The sequence below is a fragment of the Hordeum vulgare genome, chromosome 1H (assembly GCF_904849725.1).
Source record: "Hordeum vulgare subsp. vulgare chromosome 1H, MorexV3_pseudomolecules_assembly, whole genome shotgun sequence".
Lineage (NCBI taxonomy): Eukaryota > Viridiplantae > Streptophyta > Magnoliopsida > Poales > Poaceae > Hordeum > Hordeum vulgare.
Window position 1 is genome coordinate 485,699,073 of NC_058518.1, and position 17,955 is coordinate 485,717,027.

Here is a 17,955-nt window from a genome sequence, read left to right on the forward strand (position 1 = left end):
TATATAGGAGGGAGGGAGGGGAGGAGGCAGCCTCAAAACCTAAAGGTTTGGTCGAAATTGGAGGTGGAGGAGTCCTACTCCAATCCTACTTGGAGTAGGATTCCACCTTCCCACTTGGAAACTCTTTCCACCTTGTGTTTTTTCCTTCTCAAACCTTATGGGCCTTAGTGGGAACTTATTCCAGCCCACTAGGGGCTGGTTTATCTCTTCCCATAGCCCACGAGACCCCTTGGGGCGTGACACCCCTCCCGGCACTCCCGGTACACTACCGATGAGCCCGAAACTTTTCCGGTAATGCACGAAAACCTTCCGGTAACCAAATGAGGTCATCCTATATATCAATCTTCGTTTACGGACCATTCCGGAAACCCTCGTGACTTCCGTGATCCCATCCGGGACTCCGAACAACATTTGGTAACCAACCATATAACTCAAATACGCATAAAACATCGTCGAACCTTAAGTGTGCAGACCGTGCGGGTTCGAGAACTATGTAGACATGACCCAAGGGACTCCTCGGTCAATATCCAATAGCGGGACCTGGATGCCCATATTGGATCCTACATATTCCGAAAACCTTCCGGTAATCAAATGAGGTCATCCTATATATCAATCTTCGTTTCCGGACCATTCCAGAAACCCTCATGACGTCCGTGATCTCATCCGGGACTCCGAACAACATTCGGTAACCAACCATATAACTCAAATACGCATAAAACAACGTCGAACCTTAAGTGTGCAGACCCTGCGGGTTCGAGAACTATGCAGACATGACCCGAGTGACTCCTCGGTCAATATCCAATAGCGGGACCTGGATGCCCATATTGGATCCCACATATTCTACGAAGATCTTATCGTTTGAACCTCAGTGCCAAGGATTCATATAATCCCGTATGTCATTCCCTTTGTCCTTCGGTATGTTACTTGCCTGAGATTCGATCGTCAGTATCCGCATACCTATTTCAATCTCGTTTACCGGCAAGTCTCTTTACTCGTTCCGTAATACAAGATCCCGCAACTTACACTAAGTCACATTGCTTGCAAGGCTTGTGTGTGATGTTGTATTACCGAGTGGGCCCCGAGATACCTCTCCGTCATACGGAGTGACAAATCCCAGTCTTGATCCATACTAACTCAACGAACACCTTCGGAGATACTTGTAGAGCATCTTTATAGTCACCCAGTTACGTTGCGACGTTTGATACACACAAAGCATTCCTCCGGTGTCAGTGAGTTATATGATCTCATGGTCATAGGAACAAATACTTGACACGCAGAAAACAGTAGCAACAAAATGACACGATCAACATGCTACGTCTATTAGTTTGGGTCTAGTCCATCACATGATTCTCCTAATGATGTGATCTCGTTATCAAGTAACAACACTTGCCTATGGCCAGGAAACCTTGACCATCTTTGATCAACGAGCTAGTCAACTAGAGGCTTACTAGGGACAGTGTTTTGTCTATCTATCCACACAAGTATTGTGTTTCCAATCAATACAATTATAGCATGGATAATAAACGATTATCATGAACAAAGAAATATAATAATAACTAATTATTATTGCCTCTAGGGCATATTTCCAACATCTGCTTCTGATTCAGACAGTGACTTTGTGTACATTCCACACAGTGATGACAGTGGAGAAGATTCAGAGGTTGTGGAGCTAAGGAAACATGCGAGAAAGTTCAAGAAAAGAATGAGAGATAGCAAGAGCTGGATTGGAAGTGATGCAACAAGTGCAGTACCAATTGACCTTATTGCCAACATGGAGCAACAAATAGCAGCAGAACAAGATGACTCGAAGTATGATTCTTCTGATGAGGACTATAGCTATGATGAAGATTCAGATGGAGAGTTAGTGAAGAGGAAGAGCCAGTTCATCAGGTATAACAATGACACTGAGATACCACATTTTGCATTGAGCATGGTTTTTAGAATCAAGAACCAATTCTGCAAAGCTTTGAGAAGATATGGCCTCGTTACTAAGAGGAGTATCAGATTCATTAAATCAGAGAGTGATAGAGTAACAGCAGAAATGAGGTATTGCATGATTAAATTGCCACTCTGCCTATTTACATGTATTTATTTGCTTGTATACCATTTGCCACTCTAATTTCTTATATACCAAATTATTTTCTGTTTTCAACAAATGCTAGCAAGCATCAGGTTCTGGAACTGCCCCTCAAGCACAAGCATCTGGTTCTGCAACTTCATCAGGTTCTGCAACTGCATCAGCTAGAACAACTATAGTTCCACAAGCTTCTGCTCCTGGTACCAAGGCCAGCAGGTTCAAGCCACCAAGAAAAAGAGCTGCAACTACTGAAGCAGGACCATCTACTTCTGGAGTGACAGGAACTGGAGCAAAGAGAGGAAGAAGGAAAGCTGCATCATCAATTCCAAGTTACAGCTACTTCACTTGTAGTGGGAACTACTAGTTGTGGATGCAGCTACCTCTCTAGTACATGATGTTGCAGTATTGAAACATGTATAATGTTATATTGCAAACATCTATTTTGTGAAATCCTGAATACAGACATGTATCAGGTTATGGATGTTATGGATGATATCTTATGCTCTGGATATTTATGCTCTGTGGACATTTATGCTATGGATGTTATGGCAATATTTATGCTTCCATTATTCAAACTGCAAGTTCTACTCACTGCATTACCATCATGCATACATCAGAACATAAACAACACACTGGATACATCACAACTGTGATCATCTTGTCCAACACACACCCAGCACACGCATAGTTCAACTACATTGCATCACTACATTAACATCTTGCCTGCAACTAAGCCCAGCACAAACACAATGCACAAAAACACAAGCCTGTCAAACTTGGCCTTCATTGCAGCTATCTCTGCATTTTTCTTTCTCAAATCATCTTGCACAAACACAAGCATCAGTGATGTAGCATCTTCATTTGGAGCCACCATTGCAGCTTGCTGATGATCCTGACCCACATTGCCTTGCCCTTTAAGCCTCCACACCTCATCACGCAGATCACCGATGAGGTCACTAACAAACTTGGGCAACTCACCATCGTGCCACTCAACATAACCGCAGCCACCATGGTGTTCGAGGAGAGCAATGAGAAGAGAGGCAATCAGAGAAGAAAGAAATGAAAGAAACAGTCCAACAATTAAAAGGGGAGAAATCGAATCGGATGGAATCTCACGAGTGCATCCACGCAGGCGTAGTATCGCCTGCCTGGATTCTGACGGCTCCACGAGATCCAACGAGGCGCCTTCCTACGAGGGTCGCACCTGCAGTACTTAGCAGGCTCATACGCCATGGCGTCTTCGCGGTAGCGGACCGGCGAGCGCACATCCGCCCCACTCCTTCCTGAAGCTCGACGGAAGCCGGGCGCGACAGAAGTACTCGACGACCACGACATCTCCCTCTCTACCGCCGGCGCCAGCCACCGCCGCCCCGCTCTGATTTGTCCTCCCGCCCTGCTCTGCTTTTCTCACCGGCGGGATGAACCCTAATTTCGTTCCCCAATTGCTCTGCTCGATCTGCCTGCGTGTGGTGCAGTTAAAAGACGACAACGGTCAGCGCAACGGCCCCACAAGTCAGAATACCGGTTGACTTTCGCCACATCAGCGCTTGTTAGCCTCAAACCACTGCAAGGTTCGATTTAAACCAAGATTAAGAAGTTTAGGGTACAATCGACAGAGATTTGGACATCAGGGTCCATTTCGTCGGAGCGCTACCAGTTCAGGGTTTAGAATAGACTTTTTCCCAAACAAAAAAAAACATCCTAGACCACTTGGGACTTGCAGAAACGGTGATAGTTGGCGCTTGGTACAAAACCAGCTCCTGAATGAAACGCATTCATCGGTAGCGATCATTCGAAGTCATCAAAGGGATGACCCTTGCTGGATGTTACTGCGTTCTTAATATAATTTGTTTGATGCTATTAAAAGGATCTGAAGGTACAGAGAATCAACCAGTCTGACATTTCAGATCTGAAGCATCCATTAAGGATCCAACGGCTTCAACTTTATTTTTCTATTTTTCTATCACTTGGCCAGCTTTTACTCTAGTCTTTCCCCCTTTGATATCACGGTGATTCGATGTTAAACAAGGAAAAAAGAAAAGGTTCGTCTCATGGACACTCCCTTTAAAAAGGAAAAAAGAAAAGGGATGAGAGTGACGGTGGGGGTGGTGGTGTGCGCGTAATTTCTTTTTCTTGACGTGTAATCCATTTTTTATGGTAGCGAGGGGGAAGAACGATCATTCGACTCCTGGTGCAAATTTGGCGGGCCCACCCAGCAGCCTCATGGGACACGAGTACACACATCCATCACTCGTCAGCGTTCCGTGCACCGGTTGGTTCCCGACACGGCACCCCAACTGACCCGCCGTCTCCTCCCCCTCGCCAACCAACTCGCTCTCGCCTCCCCTCCCCTCGATTCCGCCGGAGGCTCCGCGGGCCTCGATCCGGTCCGGCTGTCTCGCGCGACCGCTGGTCCGATTCGCCGGGGAGCGACCATGAGCGATGTCTTCGAGGGCTACGAGCGGCAGTACTGCGAGATCTCCGCCGCCCTCTCCCGCAAGTGCGCCGCCGCCTCCGCCCTCGACGGCGGTACGCACGCCTCTCTCTCTCTCTCTCTCGCCCAGAACCCCAGGTTTCCGGTTGCTTCCGCGCCTTGGTCTGACCCTCTTCCCTGCTTCTTCCCTTCGCCAGAGAAGAAGAAGCAGAAGCTCTCCGAGATCCAGGCCGACGTGCAGGAGTCTGAATCGCTGGTAAAAACCGACTGAGCTCCGTGCAATTTTTCGCTTTGTTAGTCTTCCTTCCGTGCTCAGTTGTCAGTTCTAGCTGTGCTTCCCGTAGGTAAGGAGGGTGGATTTATGGTGCGTGTAGTTATCTAATCGTGCCTGCAATTTCCGTTTGGCTGAGCCTCCCGTAGATCAGGAGGATGGATTTGGAGGCGCGGAGCCTGCAGCCGAGCGTCAAGGCCGGGCTGCTGGCTAAACTGCGGGAGTACAAGTCTGATCTCAACAACGTCAAGGGTGAGATCAAGAGGGTCTCGGCGCCTAATGCCCAACAGGCCACCCGGGAGGAGCTCCTCGAGTCTGGCATGTCGGACACGCTCGCGGTGAGCTCCCTATACCTTACGTTTTATGTATATCGCCTCTCTGGCATGCTATCTGATATTCTAAGTACTCACATGGACTTCTAACGCATTTTGCTGATGTGGTGTGTCCGTGTGTTCCATCAGCAAATAGTGTGTCTGGGTGACCCCAGTGTATTATTACCATCCTGGCTTATGTGTTTGAAACCTGTTTGCTTGATATATTGCGGTGCCCTGTGGTTTCATGTTCCTTTTAGCCCCTTTTGTACCTGTATTGTTTTCAAGTGGCTGAGTTAGGTTTGTTGCTGTGAGTTGAGCCCATATTGTCCATATTGGTACTTGTATTCCACACTTTCCGCATTCATTTGAATACTTGATGGTGTTGTTGACCTGTTTGATGCTAGAATTTTGTGTTAACGATAGTGGTTCCGATAGTGTTAGTTATGGTATGATATTCAATTATGTTGTGTGGTTAGTTGGTTAACTTGGTTATCCCACTATGCGGGGAAGGTGGGATGAAATTTTGCTTGGAAAGGCAAAATTTTCAAGCAAAAGGGTAAATATTGTGGGTTTGGAGATCAGAATGCTTGACACTATTAGACTTTGAATTGGGAAATGAATGGGTTACAGTGCAATGTGGACCTCTAAAACATGGTATGTAGAACGCTGTGTAGTAGTGTGGTGTCCAAAGAAGTGTTCGATATCGTTTATTTGATTTTAAATGTTTGGCATGGATATCCATGAAGTGAGCACTGCTACTATTATGGATTTTGACGGCTTTAGTCGGTAGATATAATGTCGAACAATGTTTGATGAACTTCAGTTATATCTGTAATTTGAATTTTTCCACTGTTATTAAGTCTGGTGCTCTGGTTATCGTCAGAAACTTAGTACTCCCTCCATCCGGAAATACTTGTCCTAGAAATGGATGAATCTAGACTGATTTTAGTTATAAATACATTCATTATATCCATTTTTAGGACAGGTATTTTCGGACGGAGGGAGTATTAGATACATGCCTTTTTTAAGCAGTTTAGAGCTATGTTAATAGTTAGGGCCTGTTCGGCAACTGCCCAGCTCCCAGAAGTCCTCAAATCTGGCTTGTCGATCTCACTTCCAGCTTCCCGACGAAAATCATGGGTCAGAACACCATTCGGCAACAGAATTCCCAGATCCCAGATCGCTAGTCTTGGGCTGGTAGCCGCTTGGCCCATTAACCTTGATTTTGGCCTGGTAGGGAGCGAAGGTAGTTGCTCCGTTCTATTCTTCCCTGGTACGAATCGTTTTCTTTCACTTCGGGTGGCATCTCTCTGTAGATAACCTGAACTCCACCTTTTGCAATTTCTGGTTGCTAAAACACCAGCTCCTTGTTTTTGCACTACAACCCGCCTTAGATCCGGGAAGCTAGCTTCTGGGAGCTAACCCGTTCAGCCCAGCTTTGCCCACTGATTCAGAGAAGCCAGGAGCTGGGCAGTTGCCGAACAGGCCCTTAATACAGAACCGGGCTGTGCTTGAACTCAGGACCACATTTGGACTTTGTTGACAATAAGTGATTGCAGTTGTACTTTTTTTAATCTAATGTCCCCGGTTGAACAGTCTAGGATGTATTATGTATTGCCGTGCAAAGTATGAGCAAAATAACAGAGCACATTCATTTCATCATATCTATCACTTTAATTATTAATTGATACTGTTGCTCTTGAATATGTTGTTGTTGTTGCTCTTGAATATGTATGATTTTCGTTGCAGGAAAGCTTCATTTTCATAAATTTTCAAGTAAACCTATATATGATCTTCTAGATATTTAGTTGGTTCGTATTTAAGTGGACATACTAAGAGGAAATATATATTAGTATTATGTTAACTTATCACTGGATACCGCTACATCTGTTGTATTATTCCTGTGTTTTATTACATTTCCTTTTATTCGTCCTTGTTTGCATTTTTTATACCATGTCACCAATTCCTTTCTGATGTACTTATGCAATTATTATATCATGGCTCAGGCGTCATCTGATCAGAGAGGAAGATTGATGATGACATCAGAAAGGTTAAACCAATCTTCAGACAGAATTAGAGAAAGCCAAAGAACAGTGTTTGAGACAGAAGAAATCGGAGTGTCGATCCTTCAGGACCTTCACAATCAACGACAATCACTGCTCCATGCTCACACAACAGTATGTGCTTTGATCTTTCAAGTTCCTTTTATTCGGTACTTTGAGCCATCGTTGGAGCTAATTTGTTCTTTTTACCTTCTCTTGTCCAATTATTTATGAATTGATCATTTCTGGCTTAGTTATTGATTGGCAGCAACAACCTTAGCTAGCAAACTACATAGACAAGAATGCCATTGGTTAGTTTCTATTTTGGTCCTGATGCATTTTCACTTATATGCGTAATGGAAACTGGCACGTTCTTTATGAAGTATTAATAGTGAAAGAGTGAAAGGTACCTTCGCTGCGAAAATAGGTGTATACTAGGCGTGATAGCTGTAAGCATACAGTTATCCGAACTTTTTTACAGGAGTTAGACCATGGTTTGATGCTAGATGAGTTACATCTGGATACCGCACAAGCATCCTGCTTCTTTGGACATTTACTTAATGATGCCAAATCGTTAAAGGAACATTTCTCCCACTGGTAATATGCAGTTTTCATTATCAAGAAAGAGATTTATCCCACTTGATCACTTTGATATTCTGGTGAAGAAACATATCATGCGTGTCTGCTCGTTACAATGAAACAAATATTTGACCTTTTGATTTGAGAGGCAAAATTTCCCAAACTAGTGGAACTTTAGCTTTTATGCATTGGGTACAACAACACTGTGACCCTGTGTGCCTGCTGTTTAGCTTATCTCTGGCATCATTTTGGGGGTAAGTTTGCCTGGATTTGTCAAGTAAAAGAAAAGCAACTAGTACCGGACCCTGCTAATTATGACTTGAGAGAATGATCCTCATGTCAGCTATAGATCACATCTTCCATTACCTGCTGTGTGGTGTGTACTAATGAAATCCTGCTGCTCTTGCTCACACAGTTGCATGGCGTGGACGACTACATCGGCAAGAGCAAGAAGATCCTGGCGTCCATGTCCAAGAGGATGGACAGGAACAAGTGGATCGTCGGCGGCATCATTGCGACCCTCGTCTTCGCCATCCTCTTCATATTGTACTTCAAGTTCGCTCGTTAGAGCTGAGCTTCCCCTGAGCCATTTCAAATGCAGCATGTGCCTGAACTCAGGATGTTTGTGTGTGTGTGTGGAGTGTGTTGTACAGTGACACTTGCCAGTTGCCATGTAGCAAATCACAAAATATTTGAAAGATCTAATGCCTTCAGGATTCTGAAATTGCTATGCAGTATTGAATGTTATATTTTAAAAAAAATGAAGAAAGAAAGAAGGCTCGAAGATTGATGGCAGTCGGGCACGGGTAGAGCTTGAGCCTGCGAGCCCAAATTTTGCCTGTTCCGAGCAGGAAATTCTGGCAAGCCCGCTGCCCGTGGGTAAAATTTGCCCGCAGGAATACCTGCCCTTGCTGTATCGGTCAGCAAACAAACTTAAATAAATTCCATCACTCACCAGCAGGGTTACAGCAATTACGGGTAGTGCATATCATAAATTGGCAATAAAAGCTTGAACAAGAGCTACTTCATCACTCAGCGGCAACACCATAACTTGATAAAACATATTTTTTCTCAGCAATCAGCACGAACAACACATGTACTACTGTATAACATTTCACGGCATCACCAGCAATACTAATAACTTGATAACGCACAAGCCACAACAAAACAAATACAGTACTTCAGATGCACATGTTCAGCAAAGCAGCAAGCAGTTCAACAGACCAACAAAGGCACACATCGCACAACTTTGACGCCACAGATAGTCCAAACACATTCCAGCTAGGAGAATAATTCCAGCACAAGTTCGACACCAGGATGGAGCAGCGAAGAACTCTTGTTCAGCCTCGATCCACCAAACACTGAAGCCAACACAAATGGTTCAGTCTACTCCAAAACACTGGCGCCAACAGAATCGGATTTGGGGGGCAGAAATTCAAAAGGGGGAATATGGACAACTGAAGAACACGGTTAATATCTGACCACTTGCACGAACAGACATCGACAGGCAACACGGATCACACAAGAATTCAAGGGTAAACAAACCGCTACAGTTTCCATTCCATCCTAGCACATCCAGACGACAAACTAAACAAGGCCAGGGCAAACAGCAGCGAGATGCGGCGATTACACCCAAGGACCGGCCACGAACACTACTACCGCGGTGCGCCAAACAAAGCTAGCTGGTGGTCCGGTGGCCTAGCCGCCGAATCCGTAGAGGGTGCGGCCCTGGCGCTTGAGCGCGTAGACGACGTCCATGGCGGTGACGGTCTTGCGGCGGGCGTGCTCGGTGTAGGTGACGGCGTCGCGGATGACGTTCTCGAGGAAGATCTTGAGCACGCCGCGGGTCTCCTCGTAGATGAGCCCCGAGATGCGCTTCACGCCGCCACGGCGAGCCAGCCGCCGGATCGCCGGCTTGGTGATGCCCTGGATGTTGTCGCGCAGCACCTTCCGGTGGCGCTTGGCGCCGCCCTTGCCGAGCCCCTTGCCTCCCTTGCCGCGCCCGGACATGGCTGACGATCTCGACCTGTGAGCGAGCGAGCGAGCGGATGTGGAATCTGAGGTACGGTGGTGGTGACTGCTGCTGTGATTTGGGGAGAGGGGCGAAGGGCGTTTTAAAGGGGACGAGAGGTTGAGGAGGCATCTGCCTGCCGTTGGATGCGGATGGAGTGGACGGTCGAGACCGCGATCCGGGGGAGAGATGCCGCGGATCGGTGACCTGGCCGAAAGCTTGGACCGGTGGATTGGCGGGCTGGATCGGAGCTGTGGCGGCAGCTCGAAAAAATTTGGGCTGTGGGCGCGGGCCCGGTGTTCGTTCAGAACTGCTGTGTCGTGTTCTCCAGATTTGGGGATCGCTGACGTGGCTCTAGCTTTTACATGTCCGGTGAGGCGCATGGCAGCTCAAATCAAAACATTTGGATCTTTGAGAGCAACTTCAACCGTGTTTTGTCCCTCGTTTGTTCAATCCGACGAACATCTATGTCCTCTTTTAGAATTTAGCTGGTACTTGCGTCCAACACTGACATGACTCTTTTTAGATGAAGCGAAAAAAAAAGCACAATGAATACTTTAAAAATATAATAAATGCTAACTAAATATTAATTTTGGCCTCAAAGGCCGACGATAGTCTCACGAGTCCACATTGCATTAAATAGAAATTTTAACAAAGGTAAGAACGAGGAGGCGCGTTGCCTTAGGCGGCGAATGAGCTCGGACCGAATGGAAGGAACCAGCCGGGGGTGCTCGTTCCCGCCTCCGAGGCGGGGTGTGGCCACAAGCCGACTGGTTGTCATCCTCGACGACGTCGTAACGCCGGTTGGAGACTGTCGGCTGCTCGCGCGGTGCACCGGGTCCGTCCGCCACGGCTCCCGTCAGTGCATCGGTCGGAGCCGCGGGGGATGAAGAGTGATGGGCCGGCTGGCGGCCAAAGGCCGTCCGCAGGTCCTCGCCTCCTCGCGAAGGCGACTCGCCGCAGGGATAATCCGGCTCAAAGCGAGCTTACTGCGAGTTGGCACCGGTGAGGAGGTCTTGGATTTGCCTTTCCTCCTGTGCACGTTCCTCGCCCTCCAAGGTGGCCAGCTCCTCGTAGACCACATGGGCAGCCCTCATGTTGGCCGTAGGGGTGTTGTAGGTGGGAAGCTTGTCGTCGAGGATGTCGGCCACTATGCGTCCGTGGCTACGAACCGCAACGCGCCGGCTGGGTCTGTCGCTAGCCGGTGTGAGGTCGTAGGCGGAGTTGTACTCGCGTTGTGCTGCCTTCATCCGACGTTTGCCAGACGTTGAAGTGTTGACCTCCGTGAGCAGCTGCTGGCAGGCCGCCTCCAGCTCGGCCGCAGCCGTGGTCGGTTTAGTAGTTGGCGCGCTAGGGGTGCTTAGCACATGCAGTGTCGGACACATAGCTTTCTGTTAGGTCCCGCCTGGCGCTGGGGCCCGCCGGTCGGGCGTCGCCATTGGTGCGTGCTTGTTACGCAGCGGCGTGCGCCGCGTTATGCGCGTCGCCTTGCGTAGCTGACTTCGGTCATCGTACAACCGACTGCACTGTTGCCCACGCCGGGGCGGGGAATGGAGTGGATGGGGGCGTGCTCACCACTATGCCATCTCGGCTGGTCACAGTCGGCGACGGACAGTGGCACATCCCCTCCACTGTAGACTCGCTCGGTCAGGTCAGCGGTGTCTGCAATGCTGTAGCCGTACCTTTGATGATGATGGCCCTCATATGGTTCGTCGGGGCGATGCGACTGGGGCTGACCCGCCGGCTAGCAGGGCGCAGTCGAGTTGGGGAGGGGGGCGCCTTGCCTGAGCCGTCTCGACCGTGCATCCGGCCAGGCACAGCCGGCCAGGCATAGTCGCCCTTCATGAGGGGTCGGCCGTCCTGCGTATATTTTTCAGAGGGGAGGGAGGCCGGAGGAGTCCTTGCGTTTGGACTACCCCGGGGTTATCCCCACGTCAGGTATGGACATTCATGGCCGAGTAGGCCGCGACTTAGGTGTCACCGAGGGTGTTCGCGGTACCCAACGGGATTGGTTGAGACACTATGTAAGAAAATAAAAGGTATGTTAGCTTTCATAGATAAGATGCACTTGCAATAACAAAATGTCTATCTTCTTATCCCTGAGTATTCTCGACACTATGTAATGCAAATAAATTAATCGATCAGAAGTTTAGAAAATGGTCCAAAAAATTAGAGAATGAATAAATGGGGTTGTGAGTGCATGCATCTCTCAAGTTGATAAGGTGAAACCCGCCATATGGATCACAGATACCATTCACTCGTCTTGACCCTAAAATAATAAGAAGCAATGTGCTGCTATCATCCTTAAAAATTGCCCTGACCTTGGTATTCTTATCCTAGATCTTTATCTCGAGAATGGGAAGGACAATGACAATATTTGCAGCAAAGGAAGATTTTCGCAACACATAATACTTAGACGGGTTCAAACAACAGGTACAGAGGAGAAGCAAGAATCAACTTGCATATGGTAATGTAATCAAGCATGAACACACATCGACAAGCACGGTTTTTCACTTATCTATCTATCTCTAGTTTTTTTTGTGAAACCCCACAAAGATAACAACTAATGGTTGCTAGAAATATTCTATTCTGACAGAAGTAAAACACCCAATTTATCTGTACCATTACTACCAGGTTGGTGGATCAACATCCATCCAGAATATGAACTTGAATTGTGTGGAGCTATGTGGATGCATATAATGACCAGGAGCAGCACACATAAACGTTTTCAACAAGTATACATGTATACCTACCATAGCTATGCTAATAAGTTACTACTCCCTGAGGAAGAACTTTAGTTTGTATTAGCAAATGTTTATTCTAGATGAGAATTGGATGTAGTTGTAGTTGGTAGGAGTTCAAAATTAAATGAATTACGTGAAAGATATTGTAACCAAAAACTGAAAGTTTAATTCCAAACACTTCAGACTAACTTGCCAAAGAACTTGAATCATTGATACACGGACAGTCCTTTCAAAATAAATTTTATGACTGAACAAGAAGAACTACTTAGGGCCAGTTCTTTTCGTAGCTTCTAGAATAAGCTAAAATAAGATGTCAAAGATTAAGGCGCGTTGCATTTACTCCTAGCAGCTAATTAGTACATCGTTGTACTACTTCTATATGCATACGTAGTGTGAATGCTATTTTTTAACTAATTTCACAGCCAATTAATAATCACCTAGGTCCTAAAGAATTTGTCTGCACGCATTATAAAACGTGACGGGGGGAGTATTGTAAATTAGCTCGGCAATTATTTCTTTTTTCCATAATGAATGAGATCCTTTGGGGCTGACTTCATAAAATTGCTTGGGTGAAAGTGGAACGTACAAATACATCAGGTTGGACTTACGCGCCAAAGGAAGAAGAAGAAGGAGAGGAAAAGAAGAAGAAGAAGAAGGAGAGGGAAAAAAAAAATCGATGGATGGATCAATATAAGTCAGTTGCCAACGTAAGGCTCGGTTGGTGTAGTGAATACCCCAAGCCGTTCAGCACGCGTCACCAAAGCACCGAGCCAAGTTGCGCGCGCCCGGGTCGATCCATCCCGTCGCCGTCGTCACCTCTCACATGGCGTTTGACATGTGGTGCACTCCATCGGTCCATCCCAGCAGAAATTCAGCCTACGCCCACTCGTCATCTGACCTTATCGTTTTCTTCTTCTTCTTCTTCCTCTGTCCCCGATCTGGACTTTCTGCACGGTCAAATCAAGCCACGCCTTCGTTTCTCCGGCGGCCTTCCCGGGTGACGCAGCCACCGGCGGCCGAGTCTGTTACGTCCGGAGTCCGGACGCGGTGGCGGCGGCGTGAGAAAGTCGCACCGCCACCGCCACGTAAAGCCGGCGAACGTTCGGGGAGACGTACTGGGAGAGAGGATGAGGACGATCGAGAGGGTGCATCGCATGTGAGGGGCAATCACGTACGTACGCGGGGACGACTGCGGTCAGAGGGTGGTGCCCTCACTTTGGCACCGAACGAGGCGGGCGGCGGCCATGCACAGGGAATGTCTTTTTGGCATCGGGCAGCCAGCCAGCCCCAAAGTGCGCAGTGGTACCAATGCAACAATGCCGCCACAGTGATGCCTTGCCGCTCCATGGTACTCGACCGATTTTTTGTGCGAGTAGATTCATTCATAATATAAAAAACCAACGGCTAGATGGCCTTCTTCGACCTCCGGATCTCTTTGTTCGTTTCCCCAAAACCGCCCATGACCACCGGCCGCAAAATTTGATGTTTTGACTACTCCCTTCGTCTCAAAATAAGTGTTTCAAGTTTATACTAGCTTTAATATAAAGTTGTATTAAATTTGAAACACTTATTTTAAGACGGAGAGAGTATATTGCAAAAGTGTAGTCGTTTTCCTATCGTCCGGATCGATAGTGGTAGGGTATACCAGCCTACTATCAAGGCACATGTTACCTCTACTGGATTTTTTTTCTAAAGATCAAATACAGAGCTTGTATGCACCTACGTCGAACACCTCGACAGCAGGGTTGCACATGCTACCGAAAGCCTATTTGAAGATAGAGATGCGCCGCGTTGACGTGGATAAGTTGCCTACCGCGAGATGCCTCGACGCTAGACATATATATCTTACCACCATTGACTCTGGCGTTTGGAAAACGATCAGATCCCGAAATATTTTCGTGCAGGGGTCGAATCCGGCTAAACTTTTGCAAAAGGGTCAAAACACTAAAAAATTCCACCGGCATCTGAATCGCCCGCATCTGCCACCCGCGGCGCTCCCGTGTCAGCCTCAACAACATGTCCCTCCCCCTTCCTTCACCGTCGTGCTAGTGCCACCCCCTGCCATCTTTCTGATCTGGCAAACCACCCGGATTTTCCACCAAACATGCACCCCTCGCACCCTGAACCGCCTACCTTCAAACTCGCTTTCGCCAGCTTGCCATCGACCATGTTTCGTTCCTGGCCGAGGCCTTGCCAGCGACCTTAGTGCTCCGCCGTGCCTCCTTCTTCCTTCCCAAACAACACCCATTGATCCAAATTATATTCCCCCCCCCCCCCCCCAATTTTTAGCTAGCTAAACTGAAAAACGATTTGTATTTCTTCGGCGAGGGAAAATGTTTTGCATTACACATTTCCATGGCGTTCTCGCGTTCTACTTATTGAGTTATGCTCAAAAAAATTAGAGACTCAAATTCCTGCCCTGGTCATAGGACACACGTCTTCATGCATGAGATTAGCTTTAGCTTAGCATTAGTAGCTAGGAGTACTAAGGCTGGTCACAACGGAGAGTAATATAAGGTAGGAACCTACACGTTTTTCTAGACTATGTTCCTACCTTCATAATGGGGAGTAACATGTATGTAGTGTCATGCAACAATGCATTTATTAGGCTATAGACTCATTGTTTCTTGGAGTGTGTGATGTTTCGGTAACTTAGCTAGTTACCACAAACACCTCTCTCTTCACTAAATACGTGTCACATAAGCAAAGTTGTATTGGAGTGTGTGATGTTACTGCTAAGTTCCTCCCCATTATGACCAGCCTAATTAATCATCACACCTATCATGCATAGTTCAATGCAGCACACATGCTACTCTGCATGCATGCAATGGAGAAAAGTTTTCGAGTTTGCACAAGAAAAAGCAAACTTTCTGTGCTGTGCTGTGCTGTGCTGTGCTGTGCATGCATGCAGCATCAGTCATTCATCGTAGGAGTAGCATGCATGCAAAAAAGTTCGGCGATGTCAGAATTCAGATAGACAAAAGCTCACACCTTTCCATCATTTTCTTTTCTTAAGCTTTACATCATCCGAAACAAGGTGATTAGCAAGCCATCAATCTTAGATGTAACTACGCACACTATATATGATATATCTACCTACCTAGAATCCATCCATGATTACAAGTTACAGTGCTTTCCGTCGATTCCTAAGTGTACAAATCACAGGGTCCCCAAATCACACATTTTTATTCCTGTCAACATATGGTAAATCTGAACATTTTACTATATCAATCAATCAATCAATCCTTCATGAAACGCCAGATCGAGGCATCTCGATGGATATACTTCTCATGTCACCACACTGACATCAACATAGCAACTTGTGTTTTTGTTACAACTGCATGTTCATGTTCCTACTGGATTTCACGTAGCCAGCGACGCCGTCTCTTCCGAAGGAGAGCACGGTGCTGCCGGCGCCGCCGATACCATGGGACGAAGGGTTGAAGTTCCTTCCCGTGTACCGTTGCAGTGACGAGTACCGTCCGTCGTCGTCGGCGCTGCCGCCGCCGCCTCCGCCAAGGGCTTCCAGGGCGGCGAGCTGCGACTTGAGGAACTTGAGGTAGCTGGCCGCCTCGTCGAGCATGGACGCCGTGTCCATCTTGCTCCCTCCCGGCACCAGCCTCTGCAGCGCGCGCAGCCGCTCGCTCACCTTCTCCCGCCGCAGCCGCGCCGCCACCGTCTGCGGGTCGCTCGATATCCGCACGTTCTTGCGCCGCCGCGGCTTCGACGGAGACGGCTCATGCGTCGGATCTCCGGCGGAGGCACCTGTCAGGCTGGGCAAGGGGCGCATCGCCGCCGCGCGGTAGATCATCTCCTTCACCTGCGCTATCGCCTCCGTGTCCGGCTCGTACCCGCGCCGGCCGCCGCTATGCCCGAACGCGATGCTGGTCGTCGGCGAGGCGGCTCGGTTCGTACCCCACCGTTCTGTGGCCTCCACCGTCACCGCCGCCGTTAAGCTTGCTGCCGGTGCCAGGTGCTTTTCCGGCACCTTGTTCCTTTTCGTCGGAGGCGGGGCAAGCTGAGTAATCTGCTGCGCCCGCCGAGACACGGCGCACGGCGGCGACGCCACCTCCGTTTCGTGCCCGCCACCGCCGTACGTGTTGGACTCACCGGAGGAGACGTTCCCACCACCGCCGCCGGTGGTGGTGCTGTAACCGGAGAAGGCGGCGTTCGAGCCAGCAGCCCGTGCTGCCTCATCGGGGACGAACGCGAACCGGTCATGGAGCCCGTCGTGCGCGCCGGCGAGAGCCGGGAAGAGACAGCCGACAGAGTCCAGGAAGGCGTGGGACGAGGCGTCGCCGTGGCAGGGAAGCGTGGGTCCGTCCTGGCACCGCAGGAGGCTCAGGTCGCTGTGGCACGACGTCAGGTCGAGGCCGCCGTGGTAGGCGTCCGAGCTCACGGTGCCATCGCCGGCGCCAGCGGAGCGGAGGTCCTCGAAGCTGCCCGCGCCCAGGAAGGCGGCGAGGAGGGCGTCGTCGCTCGGGCAGCTCGGCACGGTCGCAGTAGGCTGCGTGCTCCAGCCGAAGGCGTCCATGTACTGTACGTGCGCCGCTGCCTCCGGCGGTCCGGCCAGCAAGACTCGATCCCAACGTTGCTAGTTCTGCTGCTGTACTATCAAAGCTAGTGGTAGATGCTACAAGCGCAGCACTGCAAGCAAATAGTTAATCGAAGTGAGCTCGATTGCACCAGCAGAAACACATCCAATTAATCGATGAGAAACAAATTAAGCTGGCATGCCAATTAGCAAATCAGTGGTGAATCCCAACCAATTAACGATGATCAATAAGCTCAAAGCTAACATACGAACACAAGGAAGCAGTCTTTCCGACGAAATGAAGAGAACAAGATGAGCACAAATTAAGCCCTAAACATGCTAATTACTAGCAAACCAGCATGAAGAAAAGCAAGCCATAAATTCATGGTGGAGGCAGTGGCGCACACACGACTACAGTACCTGAATTAAAACTGGGGGGTGGGCTGCACCGGCCGGTGGATCGATCGATCGATCTGTGAAAGATTCTCGATTGCTGGGGACGACGAAGTGCAACTGCAAGTGTGCAGCGAAGCTAGCTGCTAGGAAATAGGATGGTCCTCCTCCTGCGGGGCGGATGGATGGCTGGGCATATGGGCGTCGTCTTTATATAGCCGGCCCTGAGAGGCTGAGAGCCGCGTGGCTGGCCGGATCTGTTTCTTTTTGCGTCGGGGAAAAAGGAAGAGAAGCCGTTTTCTCTCACTCTTTTCTTTTTTCCTGCGTTCGATCCGTGGGGGCGGTTTCAGTTGGCGGACAGCGGGGTGCTCGCGTGCACCCGCAATGAGCTTCGTCACACGTACGTGCCATTTCACGTGTACATGGCATGTGTGCCTGCTCATTGTAATGACAAGACTCTAAACTATATAAATGGAGTAGAAGAAATGTAGATGCGCACACCCACACTCGTATCACTACACACACACATATCTGGAGAACGGGTTGAAGTTGTGCA

General features: G+C 48.6%; 2 protein-coding genes and 2 pseudogenes across 3 annotated transcripts; 2 read left to right on the forward strand and 2 right to left on the reverse strand.

Moving 5' to 3' along the window:
- Nucleotides 1–2,441, forward strand: part of LOC123401477 — a 49,264-nt pseudogene extending 46,823 nt beyond the window's left edge.
- Nucleotides 2,442–4,347: 1,906 nt separating this feature from the next.
- LOC123448155 (vesicle transport v-SNARE 13-like) lies at nt 4,348–8,441 on the forward strand. The gene is made up of 5 exons (XM_045124952.1): nt 4,348–4,606; nt 4,709–4,767; nt 4,932–5,120; nt 7,103–7,273; nt 8,133–8,441. Exons 1-5 carry the CDS (start codon nt 4,513–4,515, stop codon nt 8,283–8,285), a joined length of 666 nt encoding a protein of 221 aa, XP_044980887.1. The 5' UTR covers nt 4,348–4,512; the 3' UTR covers nt 8,286–8,441.
- Nucleotides 8,442–9,167: 726 nt separating this feature from the next.
- Nucleotides 9,168–10,111, reverse strand: LOC123401486 (annotated as a pseudogene). The gene is made up of 2 exons (XR_006611097.1): nt 10,077–10,111; nt 9,168–9,979 (listed from the first exon to the last, which is right to left on the reverse strand). The product of XR_006611097.1 is annotated as a histone H4-like (transcript).
- Nucleotides 10,112–15,446: 5,335 nt separating this feature from the next.
- LOC123417153 (transcription factor LATE FLOWERING-like) lies at nt 15,447–17,586 on the reverse strand. The gene is made up of 2 exons (XM_045106884.1): nt 17,427–17,586; nt 15,447–17,119 (listed from the first exon to the last, which is right to left on the reverse strand). Exon 2 carries the CDS (start codon nt 17,004–17,006, stop codon nt 15,804–15,806), a length of 1,203 nt encoding a protein of 400 aa, XP_044962819.1. The 5' UTR covers nt 17,007–17,119; nt 17,427–17,586; the 3' UTR covers nt 15,447–15,803.
- Nucleotides 17,587–17,955: the final 369 nt, after the last annotated feature.

What these genes read in the sequence shown, in the direction of transcription:
- LOC123448155 (XM_045124952.1), top strand. Translation starts at nt 4,513, where the DNA reads ATGAGCGATGTCTTCGAGGGCTACGAGCGGCAGTACTGCGAGATCTCC. An exon ending in TGCAGGAGTCTGAATCGCTG is followed by an intron (nt 4,768 to 4,931) that starts GTAAAAACCGAC and finishes AGCCTCCCGTAG; the next exon opens with ATCAGGAGGATGGATTTGGA. An exon ending in TGCTCCATGCTCACACAACA is followed by an intron (nt 7,274 to 8,132) that starts GTATGTGCTTTG and finishes TTGCTCACACAG; the next exon opens with TTGCATGGCGTGGACGACTA.
- LOC123417153 (XM_045106884.1), bottom strand. Translation starts at nt 17,006, where the DNA reads ATGGACGCCTTCGGCTGGAGCACGCAGCCTACTGCGACCGTGCCGAGC.